At 40.9% G+C, this 16,794-nt stretch overlaps 1 protein-coding gene across 3 annotated transcripts in view; it reads left to right on the plus strand.

Moving 5' to 3' along the window:
• LOC141796122 (uncharacterized) overlaps positions 1 to 16,794 on the plus strand; it is a 68,763-nt gene that overhangs the window by 23,190 nt on the left and 28,779 nt on the right. Inside the window, exons 9-16 of one of the 3 annotated variants that reach the window (XM_074677065.1) lie at positions 1,206 to 1,275; positions 3,784 to 3,887; positions 6,902 to 7,070; positions 7,377 to 7,536; positions 7,918 to 7,977; positions 13,948 to 14,007; positions 14,125 to 14,290; positions 16,617 to 16,724. In XM_074677065.1, coding sequence (XP_074533166.1) covers positions 1,206 to 1,275; positions 3,784 to 3,887; positions 6,902 to 7,070; positions 7,377 to 7,536; positions 7,918 to 7,977; positions 13,948 to 14,007; positions 14,125 to 14,290; positions 16,617 to 16,724 — 897 coding nt within the window. The remainder of the gene's footprint in view (positions 1 to 1,205; positions 1,276 to 3,783; positions 3,888 to 6,901; positions 7,071 to 7,376; positions 7,537 to 7,917; positions 7,978 to 13,947; positions 14,008 to 14,124; positions 14,291 to 16,616; positions 16,725 to 16,794) is intronic. The other 2 variants (XM_074677064.1, XM_074677066.1) reach the window with 2 other exon arrangements.

Here is a 16,794-nt window from a genome sequence, read left to right on the forward strand (position 1 = left end):
GTACCAGCATGGACCAAGATTGAGATATGGGCTGATAGCATAATTTTCTGAGCACTGTTGAGGTACCCTTGAGGCACTGAACCCCTAACTGCTCAGTGCTGTACATTGCTTTGGACAAGTGTCTGCTAAATTAAACCCTAACAAGGATATCTTAAATAGGCCTGGCTGAGTTCTTATGATGGACTTTGGGACTAACAGCTGACTGAAATCCCAGAGGTTTTGGGACATGCTGGGTGTGTTCAGGGTTGTCCTGTTTTTGCTGAGATTGAAGTAGCAGATCCAGAAACATGAACGTTTGAGAGGATCAGAGCCTGTGCTGTCAGCTGTGGTCTGATAAAAGCCGCCTGTTGTCCCTCTGAGCTGCAGACTGTCTCTTTGTGCAGATCTGTCTGTGTCCAGGATGTTGATAATAGACAGAGCAGAGGACACCACAATAGATCCATTCAGACATATGGACGGGAGAATAAAGGAGTCTTTGGCTTCACTGATTAACATCACACAACTAGATATGAGCTCAGTGTGACGGCTCGGCCTACAGAAGTCACACACTGAGGTCCTTCACACGTTCAGATCAGCATGGCTGTGATCTGCACGTCAAACTTTACCTTTACTGACACACTGAAGCTCAGGTCGCTCTGTTGATCTGATGATCCAGCTGACTGATCACTCCCTCACATCATCATTATTATCACTCAGGGTGTTAAAGTTCTCTGATGTGCTGGTTCCTCTAAGTCCAGGTCTCACATACAGACACAGATCAGTCAGAGGGCGACTGACTGAGGAGAAATATTCAGGACTGTGCTCAGAAATTCAAATCAGCTGCTTCTGCAGAATGCTGCTGCAAGTGTGTGTGTGTGTGTGTGTGTGTGTGTGTGTGTGTGTGTGTGTGTGTGTGTGTGTGTGTGTGTGTGTGTGTGTGTGTGTGTGTGTGTGTGTGTTAGAGAAGTCCTCCTACACCTTTCAGAAATCACACTGAGCTGACTGTGTGTGGTCTCAGGGGCGGAACAATCATCTGCCTGTGATATGTGTGTGTGTGTGCGTACACACACACACACACACACACACAAATACACACACACACACACACACACACACGTCTCCCCGTTTGTAGGTGTATTTCAAACATTCACACATGTGATGACATCATACCTCAGGCGTTTCTCTGATGTATTCATCACTCCTTCTCTTCTTGCTGTGTCTCTCAGATCCAGAGGGACCGGGACGTCTTCTGTCCAGTCCAGCCCCGCCCTGAACCAAACACAGTGACATGTACAGGTAACACACACACACACACACACACACACACACACATAGAGTCAAACTAAGACTGCATCATTGTCTTGATCTTCATCAGCTTTATTGTAATGATTCTGGCTTTAACAGAGCAAAGGGCTCCAGACTAACATTTTACATTGGTTGCACCGGTAAACTTCACTTTTTTTAATGTTTTTTTTTTTGTTTTTGGTGTACTGGCTCAAAATGTATGTGTACCCAAATTAGTTGATTTTAATGAAGATAATAATAATAATAATAATAATAATAATAATAATAATAATAATAATAATAATAATAATAATAATAATAATGATAATAATAATAATAATAATAATAATAATGTAAATATGTTTTTGATCAGAGTAAATTATAAGTTTTAGCTAAAATTAAATTAATGAAATGTTGAAAGTGCTTCACTGAGCTGAAACTGGCATTTATCTTTTTTTCTTCATGAGAAGAGTTTCTGATTTAAATTTGTGAATGACAACTCCTTGCTGGCCATGTTGTTAACAACATCAGGGTTTCCTCTTTGTTTATAACCTGTGGGGGTGGTCACCTGTGTCTGCTGTAGAGGTTTGTCTGTTTATATGTGCCTAAAAACTGCCTTAAATGTAATGACTGGATGATGCACATTTATGTAGAATACATTTTTATACCCAAATCATACACTGGGATTTAATATTCAAACAGCAATAGTAACTCGTAGTAATTTAAGTAAAGGGTGAAGTCAAAGAGGAGAAATGGTCATTTGTGCATACTAACACGTGCCCACTCTGACCTATGTCACTGCCCTCAATGTTACACCCCAGTCTGAAAGTCTGGACACGTACAAAGTAACAGTGTGGTATGAAAGCCAACAGGCTTTCAGGTTTGATCAACAAAAGCTGGAGGAGAACTCCTCTGCTGATTTTTAAAGAATGAGAGGAAAGATTCTCAACTACAACTTCTGTTCTCAAAACCAGGCATACACTGTGCGATATTTTAAATCATTTGACTCTGCTCCATCTCAAACTGCACAACTAGTTCACTGAGTTCAAAAGTTCGCAGCTCACGAATCATGTTCTTACACCATACGACCTGATGCTCTGATGTGACTTCACTGCTCACTAGGGGTGGGTACCAAATTAGGTACTTTTATAGGTACCTACTGAACTCTGTCAAAAGTAGCGGGTACTGATTCATGTAAAATCAAAAGGTACCATGTTTAGGTACCTAAATGCATCCTTGTGACTGTGAAGGAGTGGAAGAGTAGGAGATTTTCCATGCTGGACATGAACACAGCATGCCAAGGTTTTATATTGAAGAATAAATATGTTAAATTGAAAAAAATATATATTTTATTATTAAACACTGATATTTTTTATCACATAAACACAAAAAAGTACCGGAAATTTGTACTGTGGCGTACCAGTACCAATTGCTAGGTACCAGCAGCGGTATTGTATCATTTCAAATGTTAAAGGTACCCACCCCTTCTGCTCACACTATATGTCCACGCGTGGGACTCAGTATCCTTCTTCTATGGTGTTTGGGAGCTGAACTCTTGTATCTAGCTCTGCAACGTCAAAAGGAGAAGAAGAAAAAACCCAGATATGAGAGACGCACACCGAAGATGCCACACAAAAATAAACGCACTATCTTGGCAATTTGTGGCATTCTGTGTGAAGAGACAGCAAAACCAAAAAAAAAGAAGAAGAAGAAGACAAGTTTAGACGGGTAATTGTCTGGGCAAACTTGGGGAATATAGTCTCTCAATTTTTCTGTGAGAACAGGAGGTAAGCAGCAACGGCTAATTTGAACTTTAGACCACCTTCGAGACGTCACTTCAGAGATTGCGCATAGCCTGTGCTAGAGGTTGAGGCAAGTCTGCTAGTGGTACTGCTTCAACTATGTATACTACATGAAGCATGACACACAATTGAGCTGAAATTCGTCCTGATCCAAAAGATCGATACACAAGTGGCAAATCTGCTCAAAACAGGCCGACAATCGCAAAGTGTATGCCCAGCTTGAGAGAGCAGAAATATGACTCCTGTCTGAGCAGGAGGATTAACAATTAGTCAATGCCTAATGTGTGAGTGAATTCACCGCTGGAGCACAGCACCAGTCATCATTCCAGTCTCCACAAACTGGTCAGGATGAAGTTTAAATAAATATAAACCAAACAGTGTGATGGGGGCGCTTTATAAACAGATATAAATCTGTAAAAAGCCATGAAAGTCTTGGGACATTTATGTTGTGACATGTGCAAAATTACAGCTTATATAACCCTGAGTTAGATGATCATGTGTAGCTGTAAACACTGGTTAATCACAGTAAAAGCAAAATCCATTTTCTTTAGCAACAGTGTATCTTATGTGCGCACAGAGGGGGTGAAACTCCACCATGCACAGAAAAACTTTGGTTGCAACCAAATTGGTCACACTCTGGAGCCCCCACAAACAAACACACACACACACACACACAAAGCTCACTCACTGACTCAGGTATCCTCCCTCTTTTTCACAGACGTCCTCCCAGAGACAGAGGAGTGTGTGTCGCTGTGTTTGATGAGCACAGACAAAGACAGTCAGTCTGTCAGACCTGAGGTGGACGACAGTGTCTTTAAAAAGGTATGAAAACACCCAACAAACACACACACACATACGTCAGCACAGTAAACGTCCTCTCGGTGTGTTTCATGTCAGACCCTCACAGGTCTCTAAAAATAAGCTGAATGGAGAGTGTGTGATGAAAGGAGAGTTACGTAACAGAACTGGAAACACTTTCCCCTCTGCAGCTCTGCAGGAGCTGGAGCGACGCAGCGGACTCATAAAGTCTCTCATTAAGGAGGAGGTTCTTTGCAGGGTTTGTGGCTCTCACACAGGATCACAGAGCTGTGAGCGCTGATACTCGACATGTTAAAGTCATGAAGCTGGTGCACGCGGCGGTCAGGACTGTGAAACACGTGTGTCTGCTGTGACAGAGCTCTGCAGCGGTTTGAGCTCCCGTTAGCTCACGGTGACTCACTTGTTCTGAGAGTCCTTTTCCACTCAGAGCTCTCAGCATGTCCACGTGTGGCAGGCTGGGTCTGGCTTTGCCCTCAACAAATTCTGCAAAGGAGAGCTGGCCTGTATTCCTCTACATCAATATGATAGACTCATTGGAAGTTATTCATAACGCTTGATTGAAGTTTCTGCTGCCGAGGGAGACACAACATGTTATTAAGTTTAGGGGTGAATGACTTTTTCACACAGGGTTGGGATGTTTTGGATAGTTTTTTTCTCCTAATTGAAACAATCTTTTAACAACTGCATTTTGTATTTGCTCAGGTCATTTCTCATTTTACTTTTTTTTGATGATCTGACACAGTGAAGTGTGAAAAATTTGCAAAAACAGAAGAATTTTGCAATGGGACAAATAATTTCTCACAGCACTGCATAACCTGTTAAGAAAAAAAAAAACGTAAAAACATATGTTTAAATAAAAAATATAGACACTTTTTTTTTAGGAAATTCATTGCTAACTTTAAAGAGTTTGGGGTAAGAGTAAAATCATTTTTTTTTATAATGAGTATTTTTTGCATCGAAATAATGCACATTTTCTATAATTGTTGCCAAAGCCACTCAATTTTTCAAATGTGATATGAAAACATATCAAAAACAAAATGATGAGGAAACTTTTTGGTGGATTTTGTTACATTTTTGTTAGTCAGGCTTTTGAAGGTTAAACTTCGTACACCTCAAATACACCAGATACGTCTCCAGCTCCAACTCTGTTGTGGCATCTTGACTGCTTTTTCAACTTACACCAGCTGCGTGTTCAGTCCATCAAGCTGTACGACTGACAGACAACTGGAGTCATAGACTAAGTAGTTCCTGATCTTCCCACTCCATTGATAAACTTCCTTCATTCATGTTGGGCTGTAAAACCTCAAACCTGTTGACTCTTGGCTGGCTCCGCTCATTATGTCCGTTTGTCATCGTATTTAAGATGAATACGAACTGATCCTTACACAGTTTGTGTTACTATGAAAGTAAAGTTTTAGAAGCATGCATTGACCAAGCGGCAACCTCCGGTCTGAGAATATGAGACAATGCTGAAGTGCTAAAATCTGCTGTTTCTCGAGTGTCCACTTGAGGCTGTCTCTGGAAGTAGCAGAAGTCACATACACACCAAGCCAAAAAAAGCTGTTTTCAAAGCAGAAATTAACCTATTGACAGCCTGGTTAAAAAATGTCTCCTGCCTGAGTCACTAATTTCACTATCAGCACACACTGTACATCAGTGGATTTTTTCCTCACTCTGCAGTTCAGAGGATATTAAAATCGTGAGCTCGCCCAATCAGAGGAACAGCTCAGCTCATGTGACTGACGCGCTCTATAGCTGTACTCAAAGCCCTTGCCACTACCAATATGGCCGCGATAGCCAATATGCCTTACTTGCCGTTTTAGAAACAGACGGGTGAAGTCTGGGAGACTGCGTCCATGTTTTATACAGTCTATGGTACTGATGTAGAACCAGACACCCTCACAGATGATAGAGCAGACCCAGACTGGGATAGGATGAGGTGTTACGGCTCATTTATCCTCCCTTTACGTACAAAAGCTATAAATCCTTTGTTTAAACCCTCACTGCTAAAATTCTTTCATGGATCTTTTGTGTTGGCGTTGCTTTTAACCAATATATCCACTGGGAGGGGCAGCCCACCCAGAGTTTAACGTTTATGACAACAACAAAGTGAAAAACAAACATGGCAACTGTGGAGGAGGTATTACTGATGTACTGCTTGCTTGAAAGACAAAAAATAAAGATAGCTTTATATGGGGTGGTGGTTGGTGACATCGTTAATTCTTCGTGTCTCACTAGAGCTACGCATCAGATAGTAACAGCAACACTGCCCCCATGGTTTCTGGATGTACTGCTCTTTCGCCCAAATCTGTAAGCTTGAAAGGTGTAGAAATACAGACGAAATGAACACAGAGCACAGATAGAAGGCTCCATCTGTATCCATATGTAAAGGCTTTACTGAGCTCTGTCACATATGGGCTGAGATTTGTGCCTCTAAAAACTTCGAATCATTATAATGAATTTTACGGCATGATCTCAAATTAAATGTAATGTTTTGAAATTGAATTTAGCTTTGAAAGTGTTTTCACCTACTTAAAAATTCAACTCTTTATTCCTTAAATTCAAAACTACATAATTTAATTGTAGTTCAGTGTGGCATGACCACACTTCATCTTCAGCTTATCAGATTTCTGAAGCTAGTTAAAGTTGGTTAGATTAATTTTTGCATTACAAGTCCTCAGTATGGGACTAAATAACAGTGGCAGTGAGTATCTGTGCAAGTAAAAATTCAAAAATTGAATTATGAATTAGAATTTTTCCAATTTACATTTTTTTATTTTTGAATCACATTAATATAGGGAGCTTTTATTAAGTAAATTCAATTTTGAAAGATACATTTAATTTTACTCTGTGCTTTTCAAATTCAAAGTAATAATTTTAATTCAGTCTCTAGTTGCACTAATCACAGTTCATAGATGTTTTCAGGCTCTCTCTTGAGTATGTAAATCAACACAAACAAATTATTTATTTTAGCAAGGCCTCATGTCTGATTCTCCATCCTCTCTTCCCTCCTCCAGCCTGCTGACCCTTCCCCCCGACCAGGACACGGGGACCGGGGGGTCCACGTCTCTTGGTCCTCCACAAATAATGCACATCCCAGTGAGAGGGCTCCATCAGCAGGCTCTGCTGACTCTGCGTCCCCTCGCAGCCCCAGGCTGTCCTGGAAATCAGAGACCGAGGACCGAGGTGAGCCCACAGAATGATAATGGTGAAGGAGTCAGTATTCGCACTGCTGCTCTCACAGATTTTCAGACATGCACTCAGGAAATGTTAAATGAAAGATCAGGAGCTCCAAACAGAGTTTAGCGTTTACTGATTTATCAAAGATTCAAACAATCATCCCTTTGATTTCACTCCTCCTGATGTTTAAAGTGACTGATGTTTAAAGTGACTGCTGTCACCGTCTTTGAGTCGATGACTGTCATATCAGCACAATACCTGAACTCAAATGCACAAAAAAACAGTTAAAATGACCACCGTCTGAATCCACAGGAGGAGGGGAAGAGGAGGAGAAAAGCGACCAGCTCACAGAGAATCCCGTCTCCTCTGCCATCATGCGAGCCTCCATCCGCTCTCTGTCCCCGCTGCGTCGGCACAGCTGGGAGCCGGCAGGAAACAGTGCTGCTGCACCTGGTGACATCACAGAGAGCAGGTACTGAGGTGTTCAGACGCATTCTGTTGAGTCTGGTTTAAACTGTGTGCCAGTGTCACCATCAGACTTCAAACACGTTCAAACAGTGGGGATGAACACACTCTGAGGAAAGATGCACCGAGCACAGTCTAAGATCCTCTGCTGCAAGGCATGCTGGGAATTCACTGAAGCTGAATGATGTGATGCATGTTTACACATAGCAGGAAGTTATTTTTAAAAACACACACTATAAGAGAGCATGTGAACTCCTGAAGTTAAGTTTCCACTTTCCTAAAACATTGAAAACACCATAAAACATCACTGAGTGTGAGAATCAGCGACAGACCTGTGTATCTTAAACATGTCTGTCCTCACATACTGACAGTCTGTGTCCTCTTTCAGTCCTCTGGAGAGTCCATCAGGAGACGCAAAGAGAGCCAAACTCCCCCTGCACAGGAGAAGGTAGAGCTGCCCATCATGATCTTCCTTTTCTGTCTCTTTCTCCCACACACTCTTTTTTTTAACCTCTCTGTATCTCTAAATCTAGCACCCACTATCTCTTGATATCTTTGTAAAATTCAAATTCAAAATAATCTTTATTGAAGCATGAAGTTTTGTTTTTTTCAACATGTAGCCAAAGCCAATGTTCAAATAAAAGGATTAAGATAACATAACAAAATCAAAGATTATTCAAATCAAAATAAAATAATCACATAAATAAATGAAATAACAATTGAATAATAACAAAAAGTAATCTAAGACTGATCTATATGGTCATAGATGTTTTTTATTACCTAACAACACCTCATCAACTGTCTTTCACACCAGCCTAAGTCTCATAATCAGCTGACAGATAAACAGTTGCGCTCTCTTCACCCAGAATCTTCTAGATCTGTTCCTCTCCCGGGAGATTATCAAAATTCAGAGCAAAATTTTCAAATTTAGGGGAAATAGGTCTCTAATATTTCATGATTAGGACGGATGATGAGGAAATGGATTTAGTTTCACTTAGTTTCATTTTGGTCTAATATCTGACATTGGGAGTTGGTGATGACTTGATTGTCTTTATTTTGAAAATCAGATCTAATATCCTAAATTATGGTGTTTTTCTCTGGGTTCAGAAACGCTGCTGTTCCAAATAAGCTCTGTGTTAGTACGAGTCAGGCCCAGACTCCATCAGGTGGTTGGTAAATCTAATGCTTCCCTTTTTAATTGGAGTCAGCAGAGGCAGCTCTGCTCTGCTGCCGTGTTTGGGACAGTTTTTGTGGACTGTTAAAATGTTCTTACAGAACTCCACATAAACCTTTAATACTGGGTTTGAGTCCCAGACTTCTCTTCCATACAGAAGTTAAGTGATCTTGCGTTAATTAATTAACTAACCAGAATGAACTCCCTCATTATGAATTCCCAGTATATTCCCATAAATTCCTGTGTAAAGTTTCCAACTTTGAAAATTCTCAGAATTTTGCAACTCTACAAGTCATGTGATGTAATAATCTGAAACATACTTCTTGCAGCTCCTAAAGCAAACACAATCAATCCACACTGCAGAAAAGTACATGAAAACACAGCTCATCTTTACATGTATTTACTGTGTAAATGCACAAATGGTCATCTTGCTTCTGTAACTCGGTCAGATGCAGAGCTCCAAACTAACTTTTCCGTTACACAGTGGCAAAATAGTTCAACATTCCAGCAGGTAATATCATTTACATCTATTAAAGGCCTTGTAAAGTTGAAGATGGAGACAGTAAACTTTTTTCAGAGTTTGCAGCCTCAGAGTGCTGATGATTTGGCTCAATGACTGAGCACATTAACTGGTTACTCTAAGCTGAGTGCACATGTGTTTTTCAAAGGGCAGAAATTAAAAACTCTTTTGTAAGAGCCGCCCAAAAGAGAGCAGTTGGACCAACTTAAATTATGGCTTCAATTGGTCACACCTAAATAAATTAAGTTATTTGAAGTGAAGTCAATAAGATCAATCAACACAATTGATTAAGTCAAATGAACTTAAAAATTTGTTCATTCTCGAATCAACATTTTGCATCAGTCCAACTTAAGGTTTTCAGTTGTTTGAACTCAGAAATTTGCAAAACCTAAAGTAAAATCTGACCAGGTGTTTTTGTACTTAGTTGCTCTGTTAAAATGTGACAAGTTGATCTTGCTTCAAAGAATCTAGGAAAACAATTGCACTGAAAAGGTTAGTTAATATAAACAGCAGTCTTAAGTGGAGTTTACTTTATGGCTTCTTGTAAAGTTTACCTTACAGTCAATTGCCTTTACTTAATTTACACCGTGAGTGAGGAGGGAATGCAGTGGATATTAGACCCCACTGTACATTAACAACCTGCCAAGGGCACAGGCTTTCTGTGCTCCACATGGCATGGACCTGCTGTCTGTGCCCTGTGGCATGGACTGTGTACCTTTAAGCGTGTTTAATGTTTTATATGTTAATAAATGAGATGTGTTGATGGGCTAAAATTATGATTAAAAATGACAAACTGACTTTTGTCTTCAGTTATAATTAAATTATCATTACTGAGAGCAGTGGCGAACCATGGCCCCAGCCACTGGGCCTTCAGTAGGACCATGGGACCACACGTGGCAATAAACAATCAAACAAAGAAATAAAAACAATAGCCAAAATCATGTGACATGGAAGTTTAGTATATTGATAGTTTTGTAGGATTACAAATTTATCATGTGCCTGAACACTGCAACACCTAACACAACTTCAAACAATTAAAAAAAATTAAGATATAAAATTGAAAAAAAAACTTTCCGCCATTTCTCTTCACGTTCTGCCAACTATATCTTCTCTTTTCTGTCTTTGAACTTTTTAAATTTTAACGAGAAAAAAACAGAAGTAATGGTGTTTGGTCCCAGTGGCCCGTGTGACCCCCCTCCAGTTGACTTGGGCCCTTTGGCAGACTATTTAAAGCCAACAGTGTCAAACTTGGGTTTTAAGATGGACAGTGATTTTAAATTGGATCGTCAGATTAGCTCAGTGGTGAAGTCCAGCTTCTTTCACATCAGGCAGCTAGCTAAAGTGAAGCCTTTTCTTGCACAGCAGCACTTTATTACAGTAATCCACGCTTTTATTACATCTCGGCTGGATTACTGTAACGCACTGTACCTGGGAGTCAGTCAGGGCTCCCTCGCACGTCTCCAGTTAGTGCAGAACGCAGCCGCTCGGCTTCTAACTGGAGCACGTAAGAGGGAACACATTACTCCCATCCTGGCCTCCCTCCGCTGGCTGCCTGTGCATTTTAGAGTCCACTTTAAGATCCTTTTATTTGTTTTTAAATCTTTAAATGGTCTGGCCCCCGTGTACCTCTCTGAGCTCCTCCATCCCCACGCTCCTTCTCGGTGCCTTAGGTCAGCTGATCTGCTGCTCCTTGAGGTACCGAGGTCGAAGCGTAAGCTCAGAGGGGACAGGGCTTTCTCAGTAGCTGCACCCAAATTGTGGAACGAGCTGCCCCTCCACATAAGACGAGCCCCCTCACTGTCTGCTTTTAAAACAAGTCTTAAAACCCATTTTTATTCTTTGGCTTTTAACCCACCTTGAGACTCTGCTCATGTTTTAGTGTTTTTACGGTTTGTTTTAGTTTTTAACTAATTGTTTCATTGTTTTAATTATTTTTAGAACAATGTCACAATTTATTTTACTATGTGCACCTATGTTTTGATGTTTTATTTGTTTTATTTACTTGTTTATGTCTGCACTACTTTTATGTACAGCACTTTGTTTCAGCTGAGGTTGTTTTAAAGTGCTCTATAAATACAGTTGAGTTGAGTTGAGTTTTCTCCTCACTCACTCACAGCTACAGTTAGGTGCTTATCCATTAAAGTGATACTCCGGGATGGAACAAGTTGGGGCCTATCACAAGGTTTAGGGCAGAAATTACCCCTACAGCAGTGTTTTTGTGCAGCAGAAGCCCAGAGCGCTCACACCAAACACCCCCTCCCTGCTCCTCTGCCGGTTTCCTCTGCACTCAGACGGGGCCATATTTTACTTGACCCAAAACACAAATAAATGGACTCCCACCGAAAAACTCTGATATCTGTCTGCATTCACGCTTTATTTAGAGAACTTTCAGCGCGTTACTTTCACACAAAAACACCGCTAAATAAGGCTCTAGTTCTCATCGTGTCTCTTCGTCCTGGCAGACTACCTGCGTTTGTTTATATCTGGCACGCTGTGCGTGGACTGATACACTAAGCGGCGAGAGTCTCGTAGCCAGCTGTGGCTCTGCAGCAGAGGTAGCGCCGTTTTACGACACAATGAGAACTAGAGCCTTATTTAGCGGTGTTTTTGTGTGAAAGTAACACGCTGAAAATTCTCTAAATAGAGCGTGAATGCAGACAGATATCAGAGTTTTTCGGTGGGAGTCCATTTATTTGTGTTTTTGGTCAAGTAAAATATGGCCCCGTCTGAGTGCAGAGGAAACCGGCAGAGGAGCAGGGAGGGGGTGTTTGGTAGGTATTCGCAAATACCCGGAAGATGACAGGAAATGATCCCGCCCACAACTTAACAAAATATAATTGGCTAAGACAGCTGTCATTGTCAAATTGTGTCCACATTCACTTGAATTACACAGGCATTCGTTAGAGTTACTGAAGGCCCTGCCTGCCAGAATGTGTCGCTGATTCATCAAAAGGAAAATTGTGATTGGCCCATTTTCCATTTAGTTATGTTAACCAATTGTTTGCCAGGACAAGTTTATAAAAATAATATAAAACTCAGTGCTATGATTTCATTGAGTAAGATAAACAAAATAAAATAAAATTAATAAATAAAATAATTATTTAGGAGTACAAAAATTCTTTCAATATTTTTTATTAGGCCTTCGCTGAATTCCTTGAAGGCCCTGAGGGTTCCTCTCTGACTGAGAGTATTTTAATTGGAGCCCTCACTGCCGTGGAGCACACACAGCCAGCTGGTCTATGCCATGGAGCAAAGACACACTGTCCCCGCGTGGTATCTTAATGTACATCAGGGTCTCATATCGACAGTGTTGCCTCCTCACCCATGGTTTTTCCTTTTGGGTTTTGCAGATTATTGAGTTGAAACAACTTAAAACTTTAAGTTGGACTGATGCAAAATGTTGATTTGAGAAGAATTAAAACATTTAGTTTATTTGACCTATTAAGTTGTGTGAAATGAACTTGTTAATTTCATTTCAAAGAAACTAATTTATTTAGGTGTGACCAATTGAAGCAATTCATTTAAGTTGGTTCAACTACTTCTTATTTTTAGTTGTAGCAACACAGAATTTCAAGTTGATATGATCAACAAAAACACATTGGAAACCTTAACTTAAAAATATTGAGTTGGATTGATTAAGAAAATTACATTACTTTAACTAATTGAAGATTCCCTTTTTACAGTGTGTCTTATGGGTACATTTGATTTGACAATTTAATGTGAAGCTAGAATTGTTTTCCAAATTTTAATGGGTGGATAACATTTTTAAAATTAAAATAACATTAGATTATTACTAATATAGGGTTAAATCTCATGTCTATCCCTCAATTTCTTTTATTATCTGTGTGTGTGTGTGTGTGTGTGTGTGTGTGTGTGTGTGTGTGTGTGTGTGTGTGTGTGTGTGTGTGTGTGTGTGTGTGTGTGTGTGTGTGTGTGTGTGTGTGTGTGTGTTTCCTGACTCCAGCAGGATTAACCCACGTCACTGGTTTCCTTAGCTGCACACACACACACACACACACACACGGTGTGTTTGGGTGTAGTTCAGGAAGGCAGTGACTCAGTCTGCTCACATGACGGCCCGTCTAGACACACACACACACACACACACACACACACACACACACACACACACACACTCACACTCACACTCACACACACACACACACACACACACACACACACACACACACACACACACACACACACACACACACACACACACACACACACACACACAGTATCAAAGGAAAAGTCATTACTGGAACCAGAGAAGGTGGAGATGGAAAGGTCCTCTGTGATTCAGTGTGTTCGTGTGTGTGTGTGTGTGTGTGTGTGTGTGTGTGTGTGTGTGTGTGTGTGTGTGTGTGTGTGTGTGTTTGTGTGTGAGTCATTTCTCTCTGGGTGTGTTACGTAACAGCAGTGAGAACACTCCATCACTCCTTGAGCAGCTGCAGACAGGAACATGAAGCTTGTGCCTCTGACTGTGTGTGTGTGTTGAATGATAATCTGTGTGTTGATGACCATCAGACAGTCGTCCTGTGTGTTTGTGTGTGTGTGTGTGTGATTCTCCTCACCTGCCTCTCTACCTGAGGATGCTTACAGGTCACATGACCACTAACTGTTCAACAGCAGCAACCCCTAACACTCATCACTGATCCTTCTCCTCTGTCACTCCTTCCTCCTCCCTCCTCCATCATCCGTCCATCCTCCATCCCTGCCTGCAGTATGAGCTGGTGTCCCTCCAACCTGCCGCGCCCTGAGCAGCAGCACATAGACAGCAGAAGGTACCAGCATGGAGCAAAGGCCTCACACTGACTCTGAGGGTTACAACCTCATAACCTAACACCAAACGCCTGACACACCTCAGCTCAATCTGTGTATGTGTGTTGTGTTTCAAACAGCTACAGTCTGGAGGGTCTGGAGGAGAGAGCCGCTCTGCAGACTCCATGTTCCAGCATCTTCTCTGATCAGCAGGAGAGGAGCACAGGAAGGAGGGAGGAGAGGGGCTCCCTGCTGTCCCTCACCGAGGAGGAGCAGGAAGGAGACGCCAGTGGCATCCACAGCCAGGTGTGTGTGTGGGATTTCTGTGTGTTAATGATGGGAGTCAGTATTTACCTGGCTCTGGTCTTCCTCTAATATCTTCCTCATGATTTAAACCTCAGACTGAGCTTTTAGTTAAGTTCACCTGCTCATTGTGGACACTGAGGGACATTCAAGGTTTAAAACATTTGAAATTTTTTTTTTTTTATTTCCACTCAGCTGGAAGACAAGTCATTTATTAAACCTGTATACACGCAGTCAGAGTATGCACAGAAGACTGCTCATTGTGGACACGTCCATTCTGTCGCGCTCAGTCTTTTTAATCATTGATTGGGTCGTCTACAATGGCTGGTAGGTGTCGGATAATTTTCAAAAGGAACGATACACAACCTAAGTACCATCACAACAGAAATTGGGAGTTTAGTTCTCCAAACAGACACAGAAAAGTTCTGAAAGTAATTAAACAATTGTTTTTTTTTATTTCAGCTATGATAAATATAGCTATAATGCTAACGCTGTTACTTTACTTACTTTCACAACTTTTCTGTGTCCATTAGGATAACTAACCTCTTTTAACTTCCGTTGTGCTGTTCTTGCGTTGTGTTATGGACTTTGCTAATCATCTGACACCTACCAACACCTGTAGCCCCCCCCCTAAGAAAATGTAGTTTGTTGTCTTTAATTGAAAAAAAAGTTAGGAAGCTGATTACCCAAAATTTCAAAATAAAGTAGATCATTAATTTAAAGCTGAAAAGAACTGTGCATAAGACAGTTCATGTCATGGCAGTAACCTTAAGTGTGGATAACACAAAACCATTTGTAAGGTTAACTTTAAAATGTAAGTTCATACAGTATTTTTTGTTGTGATGGTGTTTTGTAACCGTGAGTGAGGAAGGAACACAGTGGATATAAGACCATGCTGTTCTTTGTTGCACAGAGGGTACAGGCTATCTGTGTTCTAAATGGCACAGACCAGCTGTTTATGCTGCATGGCACAGACCTGCTGTCTTGTCTGTCCTAGCCCTAACCCATCAACACATCTTATTTCATTTATGTGCAAAAACACTGAACGCACTGTAAAATTCATTGAAAACACAGGGCATGCCCTGTAGAGCACTGATAGCCGGTCTGTGCAGATGAGCACAGATGGTCGGTCTGTGCCATGCAGAGCACAGTCGGCTTGTATCCCCACATGGTGTAACCTCCCAATGTTTGGCAGTGTCTCATATCCATTGTTTCCCCTTCACTCATGGATACGGAACGCCATCACAAAAAAATGTATTTGATGTTAAACAATGGTAAAGTTTTGGCAGCTGGTTTGCCAGTATTTTACCGTTATTTTGCAGTATAGCTTTTTTTTACAGAGAGCCGATCCTTAATTAAAGACATAAGGTTAAAGTTAACCTTCTAACTCATACTGACCAGAAAGCTGATGATTTCCTTCATGTTTTTCTGGGGTTTGACGATTGTTCATCTTCACTTGCAGCATTTAAGTGAATGTTACTTTAGCCTGATGAGTTTCATTACTTTCATAACCAGAAAGTTATATTAACTAAGTGTAAACTAGGGAAGTCAACAAATGAAGCAGACATCAGTTAAGATCACTCTTTATTTAAAGTAAGGATTAAAATTAGATTGTACACTGTAGAAACCAGGAAGGGTTGATCCCCACCATTACCCCAACAAATCCCACCCTGTGTAGTCCCTCTGTTGAGCACCTCATCATCACTCTGGGACTTTTTTCTCCCTAAGTGAGAAATTACTGTAGAAAATTTATTTCAAAAATTCATTTTGACCCTTAAGGTGGCTTTATTGATTTATCAGAACATCAGAATGACTTCAAACCATGCGCCGAGTCACATGAAAGAAAACACTCCACCCCAAACTATATCATAGTTTTTGATCAAAGTGCTATAGTAACCATGCAAAGGAAGCAGAGCATTCTCTGTCTGTGTCCTTCATCCCATAGGTGCTCTGTTAACTGTGCACAATCAGGCTGTGCACAATCTCCACTGGGTGTCAGACCCCTGTAACTTGAGCACTTCATTATAGCTGCATGTGGCTTTCTACCTGGAGCTGTAGAGTAAGTTGATTGCCTGTGTTTTATATGTTGATATGAGTTCTCATCTGTGGTATCTTTGAAATATTTCACACGTGTCCTTAGGTTAAGATCTATGCAGAGTCAGTACAGGACACAGAAGCAGAAGCAGCTTTCCAACCCCTCATTATTATTAGTATTATTATTATTATTACTATCATTAGTATTATTGTTATTATTATTTTTTTTTTTTTTCATCACACATACTGTTCAAGTGTTTTATCTATGTCTCTGTGTGTATATGTGTGTGTTCAGCCGTCACATCCAGTACTGTCAGTGACCAGTAGCTGTCCTGCCATGTTCCATCACCAGTCCCTCACCAAGTCCATCTCCATGCTGGCCATCAGTCACAGAGACCCAGGTGGGGAGTGTGTGTTTGTGTGCTCCTCCTGTCCTCCCTGTCTCTCTCTCTGCTCCTCACCTGATGTCATTT

This window comes from Halichoeres trimaculatus, unplaced genomic scaffold, assembly GCF_033239565.1.
Source record: "Halichoeres trimaculatus isolate MK-OKI-2021-1 unplaced genomic scaffold, fHalTri1.1 fHalTri1_scaffold_10, whole genome shotgun sequence".
Taxonomy (NCBI): domain Eukaryota; kingdom Metazoa; phylum Chordata; class Actinopteri; order Labriformes; family Labridae; genus Halichoeres; species Halichoeres trimaculatus.